Raw genomic sequence first — 18,320 nt, 5'->3', positions numbered from 1 at the left:
CTGAGCCTGCGCGTCCGGAGCCTGTGCTCCGCAACGGGGAGAGGCCACAACAGAGGGAGGCCCGCATACCACAAAAAAAAAAAAAAAAAAAAAAAAAACGGCAGATAATGCTAACACTCAACAGAGCCTCAGAGGTCTCCCACACCCTCCCAACCTGGGAGGGAGGAAACTGAGGCTCTAACCCAGAAGGGACTTGCCCAAGGTCACATAGTTAGTAAATGACAGAGCTGGACTTTTAAACTCAGGATTGTTTGCCTCCAGAGCCCAGCTTCTTCACTCCTACACCACCCTGTCTCACGACTGCCATTTTTCAGTTGAGGAAACTGAGGCCCACAGAGGGGAAGGAGTTGTCCTGGGTCATTCATGGAGGCCATGGCAGCCCTGGGAAAGAACCCAGCCTCCCTCACCTTCTTTGCCTACTCCAGGGCCCCACTGTAGGATCGCTCACCTGCAGTGCCCTCTGGGAACCTACCCAGCACTAGCTGGGTAGTGACCTGCCTCCCCAAGGAGGTGGAAGGCCCCACAGTGAGCAAAGGTGCGGTTGCCTTTAAAGTCCTCCAGCTCCACCCACAGCTCCCAGGTACCTGGGGGACAGGGAGGCAGAGATGGAGGAATCCTCAGATCCCAGGTGGGAAGTCAGAATGCCAGGGAAATGCCCCTCCAGCTCCCTGGACCCTACCGAGAACCTACTCTGGAGAGTAAGCTGGGGCAAATTCTCATCACCCAGCCAGAATTCGGACTCCTGACTCCCAAGACCTGCTTTGTAGGAGGACCAAGAGCAGAAGAAATCCACGGAACCATCCTGTCCCCGCTGGAATAGCTAGGGAGGCAGAGAAGGCTAGCACGGCAGCCATTACTCCACGCTGAGCAGGGGATGAGGAGAAGCAGGGGGCAGAGGCAGCTGAGGATGGATGCACGGTGGGGGGTAGGTGGACAGGCACCCCCTCTTTGGATTGGGGGCTTGTTGATGAAGTGTGAGTCCAAGTGAGCCTTGCCTGTGAATATGCTGATGAGCTCTACACGCACTTATTACCTTTTACTGACTCTCAACTTCACACTGCAGCCTCGAAAGCCCTGGGGGAAATGAAATGATAGAAACATCGTCCCTGTCCTCGGGAGACAGTCAGTCCAGCTGGGGGTCAGATTCAAAACAACCTGCTTTAATTTAGTATCATAAGAACCAAGATATTAGAGCAGAGAGGTCACCTCCAGAGGCCCACCCAGCCCTACCCTGATGCTCCCTCCCACCCCTACTTTCCTCTTCAAGCCAAGCAGACCCCAGGCCCTGCAGAGTTTCTCTCCTAAATATCTTTCAGTCTAAGAGCCTCTACTTCCATTGTTGCCACTGCCCACGCTCTTCTCCTGCCCCGACCCTTGCAGTTGTCCTAACCTGTGTCCCTACCTGTAGTCTGGTCCCCACTCAATGCAGCTGCCACAGTGTAGCCTGAGTCTTCTTTCTAAAACATGTCTGACCTGGTCCCTCCCCTGCTTAAAACTCTTCCATGGCTCCCCACTGCCCTCCACACTCCTCAGTGGGTCACTCGGTGCCCTCTGTGAACTGGTCTTTTCAGGGGCCCTCAGTCCATGCTTGACCCACAGTAGGAGACCTCAGCCAACCCTTCCACCTGCTCTCAGCTCATTCATACAGTCCCCCCACACCCTCTTGTACTCTCCTGCCTCCTTACATTTGTCTTTCCCTCTACCTGGAATGCCCTTCTGCACCTCATCTATCTCGAGAACTTCTACACAGCCTTCAAGGCCCTTTCAAATGGCATCTCCTCTGTGAAGCCTTCTCAGACTTCATTCCTTAGTGAGTTACGCTTAAGTGATGCCTTGGCTCTGGTGGGCTCTGGCTCCCCCTAGGGGCCAAGGGGAAGAAATGCTCACTGGGCCTGACTTTTGAGTCCCTTCTCTCCCCGACACGACACTCGCTCACCAGGCAGCCCCGCTCTGTGATGTCCACGTCACAAAAGACTGGGAGGGCTCAGCCCTCGGGTAGGCACGGATGGTACCAGCCCCTCAAGGTGGCACCCCGGCTCAGCAGCTCCTGGCAGCTCCTGGGGCCTGGGGAAGGGGAGATGGACTGAGGGGGGCCCCCAAGTTATTCCCCACATCCCACTCCCCTCACAGGCAATGGAACAAGCCAAGTGTGGGACCCAGGAGCCCTCTTGATTCCTTTGGACCCCTGAAGAGGGGTTCCGAGGTGCACTGGGCCACACCTGGGGTCCACCAACACCCCAGCACCAACTGACTCCAAGTGCTTGGCTCCTGTGAAGGCGGCCTCACTCTCCTGGCCCCGGAGCAGGTTCGCTGAATCTCCTGCCCCAGGGAAAGATGAGCGTTGGCTCTGAGGTCTGAGTACCTCCAAGGGAGTGCCAATTAACCACCAGAGGGGAGGGTGCCCAGGCCCTTCTAATTCTCCCCACTCCTCCCAGCCTTCCACCCCCTCTGCAGGAGAGAAATCATAGCCGATTCCCGAGCAGCAGCCAAGCAGAGGCAGGGACAGAGCAAAGAAAGAAGAAGAGACCTCTGGCCCCACATACTCAACAGGCTCACCCTTGGGGCCCATCTTGCCTGGTGGTCCAAGTTGCCCTGAAATCCCAAGGCAGAGATGCATTACGTCCCACCCCATGTCAGGGGCCAAAAAGCAACGAGGGATTTGGAGCCAGAAATCAAATCCCAGCTGCAGCCTTTCCTGGCTCTGTAAATGTGGGCAAACTGCTTATCCTCTCTGAGCCTCACTTTCCCCCCAGCAAAATGGGGATGGTACCACCTACCTCACAAGATCAATCTTCGGATGCTGGGCATCCAGCCTGGAGCCTGGCACGCAGTAGGTTCCTTGCCCTTTTGTCATGGGCTCTCAGCACAGACTGCAACTGCTGCACCCCGTCCTCCCCAGCTTGCCCCAGGTCCCTGCCTGCTCCACGGCATCTCTCACCTTGAAGACCTGGCACTCCCTTCTCCCCAGGACTTCCTGGGGCTCCAGGACAACTGCGCAGGAGGACAACTTTGCTGGCTTCCAGTTCCCTGGGTTCTGCAGGGAGACAAGGGGCTGGGTGGGCACAGGGTGGGCATGGGGGGAGTGGGCATTTCTCTCCCAGACCCCTCTGCACTTCTGTGTTCACAACCCAGATTCTAGCTGTCAGGACACTTGCCTCTGGAGCTGGCAAGGTTTTTCACCATTTGCATCTATTTGCATATGTTTTTGTGCAGAGCCCAGATTATCAAACTCCCACACTGCTCCTTGAGGCTAGTGAGCCTGTCTGGGAGAAGGATACCTAGGGAGGGAATGAGGGCAGATGGGTACGGAGGGCGCCCTAGGCCTCTACCTGGGCAGCTGGGGCATCCTGGGTTCTCAGGCGTGCTCCCCAAACAAGAGGGGCAAAAGGGAGAGTGGGGTCCAGAGCGGGCTGACCTTGCTGGAGACCCTGAGGGAGGATGTCAGTTTATAAGGGACCAGGCTGGTGAGAGGACATGAAACAAGACTTCCTCCTGTTGTCCCTCCCCAGGGACACCCCACCCAGGCTGGAACCAGCAGAAGGTGGGGGCATTTCCTTCCTCAGCCCTGGAGAGAATGGGCAAAATCCCTGCCTGCTCCAACCAGGATGGAGTCCAACTTCTGCTCCTGGCCTCTAGGGCTCTGCAGCCATCTCTTCAGACTTCTGGATTCACATAGGGTTTTTCTACCTTTGAACTTTAGCTCAGTCTTTGCCTTCCATCCGGAAGCCTCCTCCTCTTCTCTCCCTGTGAAGCTCCGCCCATCCATGAAGGTCCAGCCCTAATGCCATCTCCACTAGGAATCCTTCTCTGATCCTTGTCACCAGTGTCAGGAATGACGGCTGCTACCGTCTGTTGGGCACCTACTGCACCCCACGAGTCATGCTGGGTGCGGTACGTTACCCCCCATTGTTACACAGCCCCCCTCATGGTCGTTATTACTGGCCCTGGGTTATCGGCTGGTACATAGCAGGTGCTCAGTTAATGTTGGTTAAATGAATGAATAAAAATGGAGAAATGGGCCCAGAGACAGGACATGATTTGTGTTCTCTCTGGCACTTATATGCCATAGATTTTGCCCAAGCCCATGCCCCCCCCTTAGCAAGGTGACTTCATGCCCACCCTCAGGTCCACTGAGAAGCCCCTGGCAGTGCCTAGAAAACAGCTGCTAATATAGGCCATTGAATGGGCAGACCGTGCAGGGCAGGCGTGGAGACTGGGAGGCCAGTGAAGGGGCAGCAGCCTTGGTCCAGATGTGAGCGGTGAGGTCTGAGCTGGAGAGGGACCTCCGGTGATAGGGGAGGGGAGGAGAGGAAAGGCTCATTCATTCATTCATTCACTCATTCATTCCTTCATCAAACCCTCCCTGAGGGCCTCCTTTTTCCAGGCTCAGTGCTTGTTGGGGTAGGGAAGGTAGAGGCGAAGTTTGCCAGACAAGATGGATCCATGAGATGGACGCTGAGACTCTGCAATTCCAATTCTAGGAATCTGTCCTCCCTACTCTCTCCCACAGGTGTGCCAAGATCTGCAGACAAGCCCCTTTACCATGATGCTGTTTATGATAAAGTGGAAATGACCCAGCTGCACACTGATAGGATGCAGGCAAATAAATCATCACCATCTGTATAAGTCATAGGGCAAATCTGATCTATAATGAATGGGGCAAAATTGCAGAACAATATGTAAAGCACGCTCCCACTTTGTATTTTAAAAGCGCTAAATGTGTGTTGTGAATTCATAGAAAAAGGTCTGACACATCCTGTTAAGCACAGTTATTTCTGGGGAGTGGGGCCAGGGGGAGAGGGATTCTCACTCTTTATATAAACTTCTGTGTAGTCCTCTTGTTCCTCACAGGCATTTACTACTTTTCTGGGGGGGGCGCACGGCTTATGGGATCCTAGTTCCCCAAACAGGGATCAAACCCGTGCCCCCTGCAGTGGAAGTGTGGAGCCCTAACCACTGGACCGCCAGGGAATTCCTGACATTTACTAATTTTGAAAAAGAAAACATTCAATAGAGAAATTTCCTTAACTGGGTGGAAAGCCAGAAAGATATAGGGGCATTTCCTCCCTTGGCCTGGGAGAGAACGGGCATTATACCAGCCAGGATTAAGTGCTGGGTGGAGAAGCCAAGGGAGGGTGACCCAGGCAGGAGAAACTGCGTGTGCAGGGGCTTGAAGAAGAGAGAGCAAGGCAGGCTGGGTAACACGAGGTAGATGCAAGGAGCTGGAGGGGAGGCTAAAGGGGAGGCTGATGTCTGAAAGGCAGGGGGTGTTGATGGAAGTGAGCACGGAGGGGGAGGGACGAGGAGGTGGACTCTGTTTGGCATTGTCCATGGTGGTGCGATGTCTAGGCAGGTGAGCCCTCTGTGAGGCCAAGGAGTAGCTGGAACTCCCTGTGGAGCCCAGGGGCCCTAAAGCCCTTCCAGCTGCAGCCGGAGACCCTGCACGGAGACTAGGCCTGGGGCAAGAAGAGGTGCAGGCTGCCGACCACAGGCTTCCCAGCTGGAAGGGTGGATGGGTGCCCTGGAATGAAGCAGATGGAGCACACGCACCTGCTCTGCACCTTCCCCATATCCCACAGAGATGGAACCGCTCTTATCCAACTTTACAGACGAGGAAACTGAGGCCGAGAGCTATTCAATTAACTTGTTCCCATTCACACAGAGCAGTCAGGCTCCACAGGCTGAACTTTCACCCATGACTCTCTATTGCCTCTCAGCTTCCTAAGACAATCATGGGACTAAATCAGATACTGATGTCAGACTCTCAGCCACATGCCTGGTTTCCAGCAAGTGCCCCATTGATAGGAGATGTTATTGGTCAGGGAAGACTTCTGGGCCCAGGGATGGGGGGTGAAGAGGGGGAGGTGGGCATGGGTGGAGATTTCCAGAAGGGCCTGCTCAAGGAAGGCCAGAAGTACCCTGTGGAGGGTCCCGGGGGCATCTCCGCCTTGGCACTGGGGCAGAGACCCAACTTTAGAAGCCAAAAGAGCCTGGAGACGCCTCTGCAGAGGAGTTCTGAAGTTCTGCTCATTCTAGAGTCAGAAAAACCTGGATTCAAATCCCAGCCCCGCCCCATTCCACTCTGTGTGATCTTAAACAGGTGTGCTTACCTTTCTGCGTCTCTGTACCCTTATCTATAAAGTGGTGGAGGAGGGGATTAAACACATGTAACAAATCAAAATATTTTTTGTTTTGGCTGTGCCACGCCGCTTGTGGGATCTTAGTTCCCCAACCAGGGGTTGAACCCCGCCCCAGCAGTAAAAGCGCTGAGTCCTAACCACTGGACCACCAAGGGAATTCCCGCAAATAAAAATATTTTAAAAGGTGACAGTATCAGTTCAAGTCTGAATTTCCATTAAGGAGAGGACAGTGGCCATACCCCCACCCTATCCAATCCACACACAGCCCAAGACATGGGACATAAAACACAGTGCTGGAAAGAGCTCCTTTATTTGGGGGCAGTGTCCAGGCCAGGTTGATGGGAGGAGGCAGGCTCCAGACCTAGTACCAGGCAGGGGGCCCCGCAGGGATGATGGATGAGACAGGAGGTGGTTGAAGGATGCTCTCATCTGCAGGTACCAGGCCCAGACAGGAGGGGATGTCAGGTACTGGGCACCGAGCCTGCTCGGTGCCCACAGGGGCCAGAATTTGGTGACCAAAGTTTCTCCCACCCCTAGTGCCCACAAGCGAGTCAAGAGGGCAGCCTCTTCATCCTTTTTCCCCTGAGTGTGGAATCCAGGCCTGAAGGGGGTCAGATTCTGCAGAGGCCAGACAGAGAGGGCACTCAGGGCAGTGGTCCCACCTCAGCCAGGCCAAGGACGCCCACCCTCAGAGAGCAGGCGGTGGTCAAAAGAGCAAACACTTTAATGGAGGCTGCAGCGATCCGCCCCACAGCACACATGGGGCCACAGCACACGGGGGCCTCAGAGCAGCTCCCCTTCTCGGAGGAAAACCAAACCGCACACATGGCCCAGGCTCCTGCCCGTGGCCACAGAGCTGCAGGCCGAAGGCTGCCTGTGCTGTCACCTACTGGTTCTCCTCCCTGCTGGCAGCATGAGGGGACAAAGACAGGTGGGCTCAGTTGGGCTCGCAGACGCCGGGCCCAGGCTGAGTCCCGCCCCAGCCAACACCCAGCAGAGAGAACCCCACAACTGGAGGAGGGAGAAGGGGGGTGGCTCACATGGGGGAGGCTGGGAGGGACTCATCGCCCCTAAGTCTGCCCCATGGGGAAGGCAACGCACCGGCCTAACAGGGACCTGAGGGGCAAGAGACAGGGGCGGGTGGGCAGTGAGCTGGGACTCGGCGGGCTAGGTACTCACAGTGTCTGGTAGGTGCTGTCCTTGGCCTTGAGGAAGCGCAAGACAAAGAAGGCCACTGTCTGCAGGCTCAGCACCAGCACGACACCGCCAATGAAGCTGGCCCCATCAAAGCCAGGGCCGTGGGCCTCAGGGACCGAGGGGCTCTCTGCAGGGTGGAGGTCACAGCAGGCCACTGTGGGCCAGGAGCCCAGCCCCACCCCAACGCCCGGCACAGGTCATCTGGAGGCCCCAGTCGTCACTATGGGAGCCTTGAGCAGCAGGCTCAGAAGTCCAACCCAGACCCTGAGGGCGGTTGGGAAGTGCCTGGGGGGAGGGACAGTGCCTGGCTGGGGAGGCAGGGCCTTGGCTCGGCCCTGGCTCTGCTCCTGAGCTGCTCGGTGGCTTGATGCCTCTTACACCCTCTCTGAGCCTCCTGACTGCAGGGGCCAGATGGTGACTGAGCTCGCTGCCAGCCTCCCTCTTCCACAGGGGCCCAACAGGGTGAGGATGGACCCAGAACTTGGACATCCACACCCGCTTCAGCTCAGAGTCCCTCTCAGCCTTGGGTCTTGGGGTCTGAAGCCCAGATGCAGATGCTGTGGTCTCCTTTCAGGACTCCTAAGTCCCGAGACCCTGGAGTCACCCAATGCCAGAGCCCTTACTTAGGGAGGGAAGAAGCAGCGGGAGAAGTGGAGGCCCACACGCTACCAAGTAGCTAGATGAAGACTTGATGATGTACGTCAGAGGGAGAAGCCAGGCTCTGAGTGCCAGGCCTGTCCAAAGTCACCCCACAGTTAGGGCACAGCCAGACTCACACAGCATCCCCTGACCCTTTCCCCTGCCCCCGCCTTGTGGCCCACGGTTGCCAGGACGTCTGGGTGGCTCCCAGCTGTGCCACGTTAGCCATCAACTCCCACCAGGGATTCAATTTCAGGCCCTGGGCCAGGTGCCCAGAGCAGGGCAGGGCAGGGCTGGGGGTGGAAGATCATTCTGGGGCAGTGAAAGGGGCCCAGCTGGGAGCTGGGTCCACCTCCCAGAGGGAGTAGCTTGTGGAAGGGGGGGTCTGAGAATATGAAGGGCAAAGGGTAGTCCCAGCTGCAGCTCAGGGAGCCCCAGAGAAGGCACTGGGGAAAGAGGAGAAGAAGAAGGAAGAAATAAGCTGTACAGCACTGATCTGGGGCTCAAGCCGGAGGGAGCTGAGCCATCAATAATTCAGCCCCTACGATCACGTTTCTCGCTTTAATTAACCAAGAGCCTCTTCAGCCATCCTTGCCAAGCCTGCTGACCTCCAGGCCCTGAGGGGCAGTCGAACAAGGGGGTGGGGATCTTGCCTCTGTTCGGCCAGGAACCTGCTTTGTGACCCTCTCTGGGCCTAGACGTTGCAGTAGGTAGTCACTGAGGACACCTTGGCAACCTGAGCCATACACCCTCAGCACCAAGTAGGTCCGGAGGGGGTCATTCTGAGTGTTGGGAGAAGTGGTGTTGGGAGAAGAGATGGGAACCATCATTTCTTGATCACCTTCTATGCATCAGAAACTGAACTAGGTGTTATACATCTTCTCATAAAATCCTCACAGCAACTTTGTGAAGTATTATCCAACCCACTTTACAGATGTGGAAACAGGCTCAGAGGGAGAAATCACAGGGCTGAGGTCACAGATCTCGTCAGTGCCTGAGCCCAGCTCTGTCTTTCCCTGCACCTCTAGGCCTCCCATTCCCCCAGGTAGTACCTACCTGTTGTGATGGTCTTCGGTTCATAAGTGGGGTGGTGATGCACAGCTGAAGAGACAGGGAATCCATAATAATCCAGATCCCCACCCCCAATTCCCATCAAGACCCCAACCCAGGCCTACCCAACACACTTTCAAGCCTTAGTTCACACAGTTCCTTCCACCAGATGTGCCCTCTTTCCACTCTACCTTTAAGTGTCATCTCTGATGCCACCTCCTCCAGGAAGCCCTCCCCCCATTCCCTTCTGAACTTCCAAAGTCTTCACTATGGTTTAAAATAGAAGAGCTAGCTCCCCCATCCTCTCTACATGCTTGTCCTAGATCCTCTGGCTGCACCAATTTACAGAGGAGGAAACAGGCCAGAGAGGGGAAGGGACTTCTCAGTGAGCTAAAGGCAGAACTGAAACTGGACCCCGGTGTTCGTGGGCATAGTCTACTCTCTGGGAGAGGCCAATTCCATATTGGAGGCAGGCTCTGGCTGGGGACACCTCAGCCCCCTCCCTCCAACTTGACTTAGGCCAGCAGGAGCCCCCTTACCTGGACATGACTCTGAGCTGTTGTAGACAGAGCAACCTTCCTTGACCACCTCACCTTGGGCCACACAGTGTCCTGGTGGGAGAAGGTGCACGGAAGAGGTTTAGGGGGTGGGGCCAAGGCCTTGGCATTCATAACTGGGGGCACTAAACTTGGGGAGGGCCTGACTCCATACCTGGCTCCTCCAGCTGACACTGCTCCCACACGCAGCCAGAGAGGTTGTGTGCTCTGCTCCCCTCCACACAATGCTCACAGAGCTTCAGCTGTTTGCAGGCCCCTCGGACAGCTGGCCAGATGTTCATGCGGAGCAGGGCTCCCCGCCCAAAGCCTCGAGCTCCTTTACCTGGGAGTGGCATGCGTGCAACACTTTGAAGCTACAGCCCCCCTTCCCCACTACGGTGGATCTCACCCCTCTGCATACATACACTCACCTGGATCCCCCAAGCCCCACTGCCCATCTGCAGTTTCCACAAACACATGGTTACACACACCAAGAACCTCCCTGACATTCATCCAGAGCACCCTCCCTTTGTATACATCGGGAGCTACCCCCCCATACACCTGGGGCCGCTTCACTTCCATACACCTGAAGCTCCCTCACACCTGGCGCCTATATGTACACACAGGGCTCCACACACAGCTGGAGTCTCCTTCTACCCACCGCAGGAGCCCCGCACACATGTGGAAAACTCCCCTCCCGCCCCACAACCCCCGACTGCTCCTGGCAGGCGGCTGGGTGAAGGGTGAAGGGCACGCGTTACCAGCCACAGCGAGCTGGGCACACAGGAGGAGGCAGCAGCAGCCGCCACAGAGCGCAGCCCGTAAGGCGCGGGGTCCCGGCGCGGCCATGGCGCGGAGGCGGAGCCTGGGAGTCGGGGTCTGCGGAGTGCTGGTGTGGCGCGTCCCTTCTGGACTCGGCTCCGCCGTGGTGTAGGGAGTGAGACCCGGGAAACCTGGGCGAAGGCAGGTGGGCGTGGCTCCGGCAGGGCGGGGCTAGTGACACCACCAGGTGGGCGGGGTTTGTGGTCTGAGGCGGGGTCAGATAGGGCGTGGGTAGTGGGCGCGGCCTGGTGGGGGCGGGGTTCTGGGATCTGGGGCGGGGCTCCGGCAAAGGGGGCGGAGTCCAGGACCGGTAGGCGACCAGGTCGCTGGATTCCCCCTCCCTCAGTTTCGCGAAAACTCTGCTGCATTATTATTATTATTTTTAAAAATTTATTTATTTAACTGCTGCATTATTATCCCTACTTCACAGGTGAGGAAACTGAGGCTCAGAAAAAGTGAGTGACTAGTCGGAGGTCACAGAGTTAGTGGCAAAATCTGGATTTGAAGCGAAGTCACTTTCCTGACTTCCGGGCTTGCGTCAAGGGCGTCCTCCAACCAGGCCCCAGGACGGCGAGGATGGGCCTCCAGGCTCTGGCAGCCCACCTCGCTTCACTCGTTGCACCCTCCTCTCTTCTGCCCCTCAACACACCGCGTCTACCTCTGACCCACCACATCCCCTCTGGCCAAGTCAGCGGTCTCATTGTTACTGGGACAAGTGGGCCTTTCCACAGCCTTCCTCTCTGCCTCTTCTGGTTCTTCTCCCTCTGCAGCCATTTCTCAGGTTCCTTAGAATACACCTCCTCTTCCTCTTCCCCCCATTCTCCATTCTCCCCTTTCCCCTCCCCTCCCCTCTCCTTCTCCCCCTTCTCTACTTCTCCTTTTCCTCCTTCCCCCTCTTCACCTCTGGCGGCCCAGTTCAGTCCTGAGCTCTATTTCTCCTCTCCTGGGGTCATCTCATCCATTACTCTGCCATCAGTTCCCAACTGAAAGACAACGAGTCCCATATCTCCATCTCCAGCCCAGTGCTCGCTCCCCAGCTGCCACACCTGTAACTAATAATACATAATTAACAACTATTAACGACTTACTACTAGCAGAATGTACATTCTACTAAGCAGTTTTACTTGCAGCTTCTCTCTGATGTCCTCAACTACCCTCTAAGCATGGGTTTTGTTATCTCCAGTTTGCAGGCCTCTAGTAAAATCACTTGCTCAGGGGCACACAGTTAGGAGGGGGGCCAGGATGCGGACCCAGGATCCAGCGAGGTCAGAGGCTACTCTCCCCTCTGCTATGCCTCCTGAGGGTCCATCTGCTTCCTGGGCACCTCTACCTGAGTGTGCCTCAGGCCCCTGAAACTGCCCGGTCCCTCTTCCCCACTCACGGAGGCCCCTTCATTCCCCCCGGCACCTGATTGGAAACCATGGTCTCATCCTCACTCCCTCCCTCTGTCTCAGCCCCTAGACTAAAGTCCTGCAGATTCTGCCTCTACGTCTCTCCTGTGTCCTGCTCCCTCATCTTCCCTTTGCTGGCCTCACACTGCCTCTCAGCCTCCAGGACCCTCCCAGCTCGGCCCTCACAGTGCAGGGCTGTCCTGAAAACATGGATTCAACCATGAAACACTTTTCAATTCAGCTTGGCCTTCACAGCCCTGTGATTCCTGGCTCTAGAAGTCTTTAGAAGTCTTGTGCTCACCCCAACATCTTCTTACCCTCTGAGAAAATAGAACAGCCTTTCCCCCAACACACACCCTCTTTTGTACCTCCTTGACTTTATCCTATAGCTGTTCTCTCTCCTGGAGTGTCCTCCTCCTCTCCTGACTACATGTGTCTGGCAAACTAATCCTTCAGGACAATGCAAAATGGGTACCGCCTGCAGGAAGCCCTCTGTGACTGTCGTGGAGCAAGGCCGAGCTGCTGTGGCACTTGTCCCAGGTGGTAGATCCAAATCCGTCTGCTTTCCCGCACCCAAGCCCTCATCCCCTCACCATCTCTTGCCCTGGTGACTGCAGTGGCCTCCTGGTAGGGCTTCTGTTTCTGCCCCCCACCTCCAGTCTGTTCTCCACTCAGCAGCCAGAGCAATCCTTTGAAAATGTAAGTCAAATCGTACCATTCCCATGTTTAAGCCCACCAATGGCTCACTGCTCTCCAATATTAGCATGATCTTCCCCCTGCCGAACTCTCTGAGCTCACCTCCTACTCTCCCCATGGCTCCTTTGGCTCCAGACACACTAGCCTCCTCTCTGTTCCTCAAACACATCAACTCTTTTCCTCCTAAGATGTGGTACCTGCTGTGCCCTCTCCTTGAAACTCTTCTATCCTCTCTTCAACTGACTTGCTCCATGACTTCCCTACTTAAAACAGGTCTCCTGCTTATTCTACAACATCATGCCTCCTTTTTTCCTTCAGAACACGTATCAACTGTATAATTAATTACTCATTTGTTTCTTAGGCTATAAGTGAGTTCCAGGAAGGCAGGGACCATGTTTATCTTCATCTGTAGTTAACTCCCTGCACACATAAAAGCTAAGCAGGTGGTTACCAAATAACCATACTGTACCATCTTGTGACTGTGTACATGTTTGCCTGTCTCACTGGTCTGTGAGACCCTCAAGGGCTCTCTACTTAATATCGTATTAAGTATTTATTTGTAGATTGTCCATCTCCCCATCAGAATGGAAGCTCCATGAAGAAGGCAGAGATTTTTGTTCATTGCTGTATCCTCTGTGCCTAGAACGGTGCCTGGCAAATAGTATATGCTCAATAAATATTTACTGAATGTTGAAAATGCAGGGATATGGCCACATCATCTTTCTGTCTGCAGCACCCTCTCAAACCCAAGCCCAGGGGAACTGTCAGTGAATATTGGCTGAATGAATGAGTCAGTGCTAAGAATGTGTGCACTGATGATGCCCAGATTCTTGGGGCTTGGACAAGGAGCTTGTGTAGATAGTATCTGTGTCTCTCACACACACACCTCCCTCCAGAGCCTAGGCCCATAGGATTCTGCAGATTGGTGAAGAGAGACGAGGTAAGCAGTCTTACCTGGAGGTGAGCGCTCACAGCCATCTGGTGGTCACCTGGGGAACTGCAAGTACTATCAGCCCTAGTTCAACTTCACTCCCAGCCCCTTCTGGGGAGATGGTGACATCTAGGCTACAATGAAGGCACACTGGCTTTGGTTGCAGATGGAATGGCTTCAGATCCCAGCTCTGCCATTTACTGTGAAATTTGGGGCAAGTCCCTGGCTTCTCTAGGCTTCACCTGTGAAATGGGGATGCAGGACTCTTGTAAGCACTGGGCTCTCGTCTGGCACCTGGTAGGTGGGAAAGACTGGAGGGGGGTGTCAGTGATGGGAAGGAATCAAGGAGGCAGGGCAGAGGGCATGAGTAGGAGAGAAGAGGAAGGGCTGCCCCTTCCTCTAGACAGCAGATCTTTGGGGAAGGGAGACCTGGTTGGCAGTGATGGCCTCAATTGTCCTGTAGACATGGGGCAGTTTTGGAGCATGAGAGAGTATTCACATGAAAATCCACAGCCCCACTTGAGTCTCTTAGGTCTCCGGAGTTTCTCATGGTTAGAAATATCAGTGCACTCTTTTCCTCCCCGGCTGGCTGAGGATCGTCTCCATCATGAATGACACCGTACGTATCTGGATCAGGGAGTTCTGGCCAACCAACTACTTCAGTGGAAACATGGTCATTGATGTGCTTCACCCTGGAAGGGCAACAGTATCCAAGACAGAAATTTGGGGAAAACTAGCCAAAATCTACATGACCACACCAGATGTCATATTTATACTTGGAGTCAGAACCCATTTTGGTGGTGACAAGACAACTGGCTTGGGCATGATTTACGATTCCTTGGGTTATGCAAGGAAAAGTAAACCAACACAACCCTGCAAGACATAGCCTGCCTGAGAAGAAAAAGAACTCAAGGAAACAGCATATGAAATGCGAGAACAGAATGAAGGAGGTCAGGGGACCACAAAGGCCAGTGTTGGTGCTGGCAAAAGGGAGGAGTAAAGATTCTGCAGTGATTTTATCTGTGGTGATTTTGCCGATTTTTCATGAGAGGATTAATAAACTATGAAAAAATAGAAGAGACCACTGCTGCTCAGAAGAGAAGATAGTCTCTCATACACCCTTTCTTTCTTTCTCCCTCCCTTCCTCCCTCCCTCCCTCCCTTCCTTCCTTCCTTCCTTCCTTCCTTCCTTCCTTCCTTCCTTTCTCTCTTTCTCTCTCTCTCTCTTCCTCCCTTTCTTTCTTTCTTCCAAGTGCTTGCAGCATCTTTGTTCCTCGACCAGGAATGGAACCCGTGCCCCCTGCAGTGGGAGCACAGAGTCCTAACCACTGGACTGCCAGGAAATTACATCTCATACACCCTTTCATGCCAACCCCCAACAGCCTTCACCCTTCTCTGAGACCAGCTGGACAGTTGTTGGGACCCGGCTCTGATGGGGGAGAAAGTGAATACCTGGGTTCTGGGGCGCTAATGCCCCTGTGTTCTCTCTGATGCCCCCGCCTTCCTTGACACCGTGCGTATTACTACTGTCTCTCTGTTTTCCTTCTCTTTCTCTAGATGTTGCTTTTTGTTTAATCATCCAGTCAGCAAGTATTTATTGAACACTTACTCCATGCCAGGCATTGTTCTCCAGCACAGAACAGAACAAAGTCTGTTCAGTCCTGGTGGGGCTGACACGTACTTTTTAAGAAAAGAATAAATTTAGAATTTCAGGAGTGCTAAGTGCTCTGAAGAATAATAAATCAAGGAAAGAGGGCAGAGAGTGATGGGGAGGGGAGTGGTAATCTAGGGTAGAGGTCAGGAAAGCCTACTCCTGAAGAAGTGACTTGGGCTCAGTGACCAGAATGAAGTGAAGGAGTTCCAGGCAGAGGGAACAGCCAGTGCAAAGGCCCAGGAGCAGCAATATTCTCATCCACAGTCTGTGCTCTCAGTGGCAGGGTTCCCTGAGGCTCCTCCTCACTCTCTGCTCCCTCCCCTGGGTGATGTCATCTACCCCTAGAACCTGCACATCTATGCCTCCCAGGTGTCCTCCTCCTGCCAGATATATTGGCAGCCAACACAGCCAGTGTTGATAATGTGCCAGGCCCCTCCGAACAATCCCATGAAGAAGATACTAACATTGTCTCTATCTTATAGATGAGACAACAGGCACAAAGAGCCTAAGACACTCACCCAAAGTCACGCGGCTAGGAAATGGAGGAACTGGGATTTGAAACCAGTCTACACTCTGGACCACACCACCTGCTAAACACCATGTCCAACCTGAAGTGCATTATCTTCCCCAGCTCTGACCCTGTCCTCTCCCCATGTACCTTGCCACCGCCTGTCACCTCCTTCTCCTTGCCCTACACTGACTGTGGGAGCTGCGGGGGTTCTGTGTTGTGGGGAGAAGTTGGTGGGGCCTGAGATCTGGGCCGCCTTGGTTTCCTCAAGCCCTAACCTGGTCCCTGCCCCCCATCCCCATCCCACAGGCCTGGTTGATTCCAGTGAGGATCAAAGCTAGAGACAGAGGGAGGAGGAGCAGCCAGTTCCCCTCCCCGAGAACTGGCCATATCTGTCACATCTGGAGAAGTCAGCTGAGAGAGGTTCCCTGGGGACAGGCAGGGTTGGGGGGAGCTCCTTCTCCATGCCCTACCCTGCCAGGGTGTCTAAGATGGGAGGTTGAGAGGGGCCTGCCCTGAGGACTGAGCTGCTAGGTTTCCTGCTTCCAAGTTCCTCCCGGCTCCCCCACTCCTGCTGCTTCAGGAAAGTGCCCCCTACCACCACCCCGCTGGCTTTCCAGATCCTGAATAAATAATTCAGTTTTGAAATCTTGCCAGGCCCACTCCTCCCATGCTGTGAGGGCGCTATTGGGCTGACATGATTGACGTCACCCAGCTCCTTATGCCAGCCCCAGCATCACGAGGACCTGCCCTGGCAGCAACTTACCTGCCTGGTCACTGTCAGTCCAGACCCTCTACCCTGTCCTACTCACCCTGGGGTCCACTCACCACAGTCACCTGATATCTTCATTCCAGGACCCTACAACCCTCATCACAGCCTTGTCACTTCAGCACTTGTGACAGGGTCACGGTGACCTGAAGTCCTATCACCTGAACACTCCATCTTCCCTTTCCTTTGCCATCACCTTTTGCCCCGCCTGCAATCCCTGAACCCCATCATGCCACAGAACCACCCTGCCACTGCTATGGTTGCCCTGGGGGCTTCCCTCTCTACCTCAGCGTCCCACTGCCACCATCCCCGAAGATCCTGTCACCATGCTCATACCGTCACTGCCACCCACCTCCCTGCTCCCTCATGCTCCTGTCACCATCACCTCAGGGCCGTTTCGTCTTGGCAACCCCTGCCATCCTCACTGGGGACGCCCATTCAGACCCATCACTCGGTTTCCGTCACCTGAATTCCATTAGCCTTTGCCACCTGAGAGTCCCATCACCCCACAGTCTATCCGCGTTCCCTTTCCACTCCGCCTACACATCCCCCTCAACCTCCCGTGGACTTCCAGGCTCTCGCACCAGCGCCCCCGAAACCCCCGGCGCCTAGAGGGCGCCGCGTCAAGGACAGCGCGGGCCGACTCAGGAGGGGGCGGGGCCGCAGCCACGGTCGCTTTTTATGAATGGGGGAGCGGGCGGCACGAGGCCTCATTACTATGCCGAGCGGCGCGCGCTGCGCCCCAGCGCGGCTCACCCATTGGCCAGGCGGGCCGCTGACGTCATCAAACCGGTGGCCGGGGGCGGGGCGGGGTGAGTCACGTCGCTTCTCCCGCGGCCGTGGGGGCTTCTAGGGGTCCGCAAACACCCTGCGCAGCCTGGACCCGAGCGGAGCCTCCCCGGGGCCCGGCCGCGCCCGGTCCCGAGAGGTGAGTAGCGGGCCCCGCCGCGGGCACCAGGCGTCCGGGAGGGCACTCAGGATTCTGGGGCGCTGGGCAAGCGGTAAGGCTCGCAGCGGCTGACTGGGGTCGGAGGTCGAGACCAGGAACCCTGAGTCTGGGCTAGCAGGAGGGGAGCCAGTGTCTGAGTGCTGAGAGCCGTCAGCCGGGTAGCCCGGCGCGGGGTGAGCCCTCCTGCAGGGACCCGAGGCCCTGAAGGGACTGATGGTCATCTGAGTTTGGGCCGGCAGGAGGCGTCTGGGGCAAGGACCCAGGCGTCCGAGCAGGAGGAGGTGTCTGACTTAGGAATCCAGACCTCCGGGCAGGAGGCGGAGTCAGGCCCAAGATCCAGGTGTCCGGGCAGAGGGAGGGGTCTGACACAGGGATCCACGCTTCCAGCAGGGGGTGTCTGTTCCAAAGACCCAGAGGTTCAGGCAGAAAGAAGGGTCTGGCTGGGGACAGAAGTCTAGGTGGGTGTGTGTTGGGGGAGGCTGAGTTCCCAGGTGTTGTTAGCCCAGGAGTGCAGGGTGGGGGCTGGCGGGAGCTTCACGAGCATTCTCTGGGGGCGGAGTCTGGGTTTGGCATTACTGAGAATCGTGAGGGGTCTGGTGAGCCTCAGAAACTGAGCGTCATCCTCCCTGGTGGGGAGGGAGCAGAGCTGCTCTCAGTCTTAAGATGTTTTTCCCTCCCCCAGTCCTGGCCTCTCCCAGCTTCTCCTGGATCCTATGGGCCTCCATCCACTTATAGTAGTCCTTCATCTTGTCCTCCTCTGGTCACACATATAGGAGAAAGAGACCTGCAGGACTCAGGGAGTTGGAAGGGAGAATGAAGAGACCCAGGACAGGGATCCCCAGGAAAAGAGACTCCTGCTAGCCTGGCGGCATAGGAGAGGTTAAAGGTACCCTGGAAGGAGCTTCAGGGCAGGAGTGGGGGTGACAAGGCATTGGGACTCAGCCAGGTATCCTGAGGTGAGACTCCCACTGTTTCCAGACCCCTCCACTCAGCACCCAGCCCTACCAGCTTTTCACAGAGCCTTTCTCCTACAGGTACC

General features: G+C 55.6%; 2 protein-coding genes across 4 annotated transcripts in view; both read right to left on the bottom strand.

Annotated features, from left to right (window-relative positions):
• The window catches only part of FCN3 (ficolin 3), a 5,369-nt gene extending 1,462 nt beyond the window's left edge, over positions 1-3,907 (bottom strand). Inside the window, 7 exon segments of the mRNA XM_007130990.1 lie at positions 449-485; positions 487-584; positions 691-820; positions 1,937-2,083; positions 2,549-2,592; positions 2,939-3,034; positions 3,901-3,907. Coding sequence (XP_007131052.1) covers positions 449-485; positions 487-584; positions 691-820; positions 1,937-2,083; positions 2,549-2,592; positions 2,939-3,034; positions 3,901-3,907 — 559 coding nt within the window.
• Positions 3,908-6,444: 2,537 nt separating this feature from the next.
• On the bottom strand, positions 6,445-10,487 carry CD164L2 (CD164 molecule like 2). 3 transcript variants are annotated; one of them, XM_007120352.4, is made up of 6 exons: positions 10,324-10,487; positions 9,738-9,905; positions 9,566-9,637; positions 9,033-9,077; positions 7,320-7,464; positions 6,445-7,042 (listed from the first exon to the last, which is right to left on the bottom strand). In XM_007120352.4, exons 1-6 carry the CDS (start codon positions 10,409-10,411, stop codon positions 7,027-7,029), a joined length of 534 nt encoding a protein of 177 aa, XP_007120414.2. In that variant the 5' UTR covers positions 10,412-10,487; the 3' UTR covers positions 6,445-7,026. The 3 variants fall into 3 exon arrangements, with proteins under 3 accessions (XP_007120414.2, XP_007120415.2, XP_007120416.2); XM_007120353.4 differs by having other exon boundaries at positions 6,445-6,758; XM_007120354.3 differs by lacking the exon at positions 6,445-7,042 and having other exon boundaries at positions 7,316-7,464.
• Between the last annotated feature and the right edge of the window lie 7,833 nt (positions 10,488-18,320).

Source organism: Physeter macrocephalus, unplaced genomic scaffold, assembly GCF_002837175.3.
Source record: "Physeter macrocephalus isolate SW-GA unplaced genomic scaffold, ASM283717v5 random_221, whole genome shotgun sequence".
Lineage (NCBI taxonomy): Eukaryota > Metazoa > Chordata > Mammalia > Artiodactyla > Physeteridae > Physeter > Physeter macrocephalus.
This window is presented reverse-complemented; position numbering and strand designations above follow the sequence as displayed.

Bases quoted from the DNA above. Each gene is read 5' to 3' on its own strand.
- CD164L2 (XM_007120352.4), bottom strand. From the start codon at position 10,411: ATGGCCGCGCCGGGACCCCGCGCCTTACGGGCTGCGCTCTGTGGCGGC. The intron at 9,078-9,565 runs GTAAGGGGGCTC...CTGTCTCTTCAG, and splicing joins CAGCTCAGAGTCATGTCCAG to CTGTGCATCACCACCCCACT. The intron at 7,465-9,032 runs GTAGGTACTACC...TCCACCCTGCAG, and splicing joins ACCGAAGACCATCACAACAG to AGAGCCCCTCGGTCCCTGAG.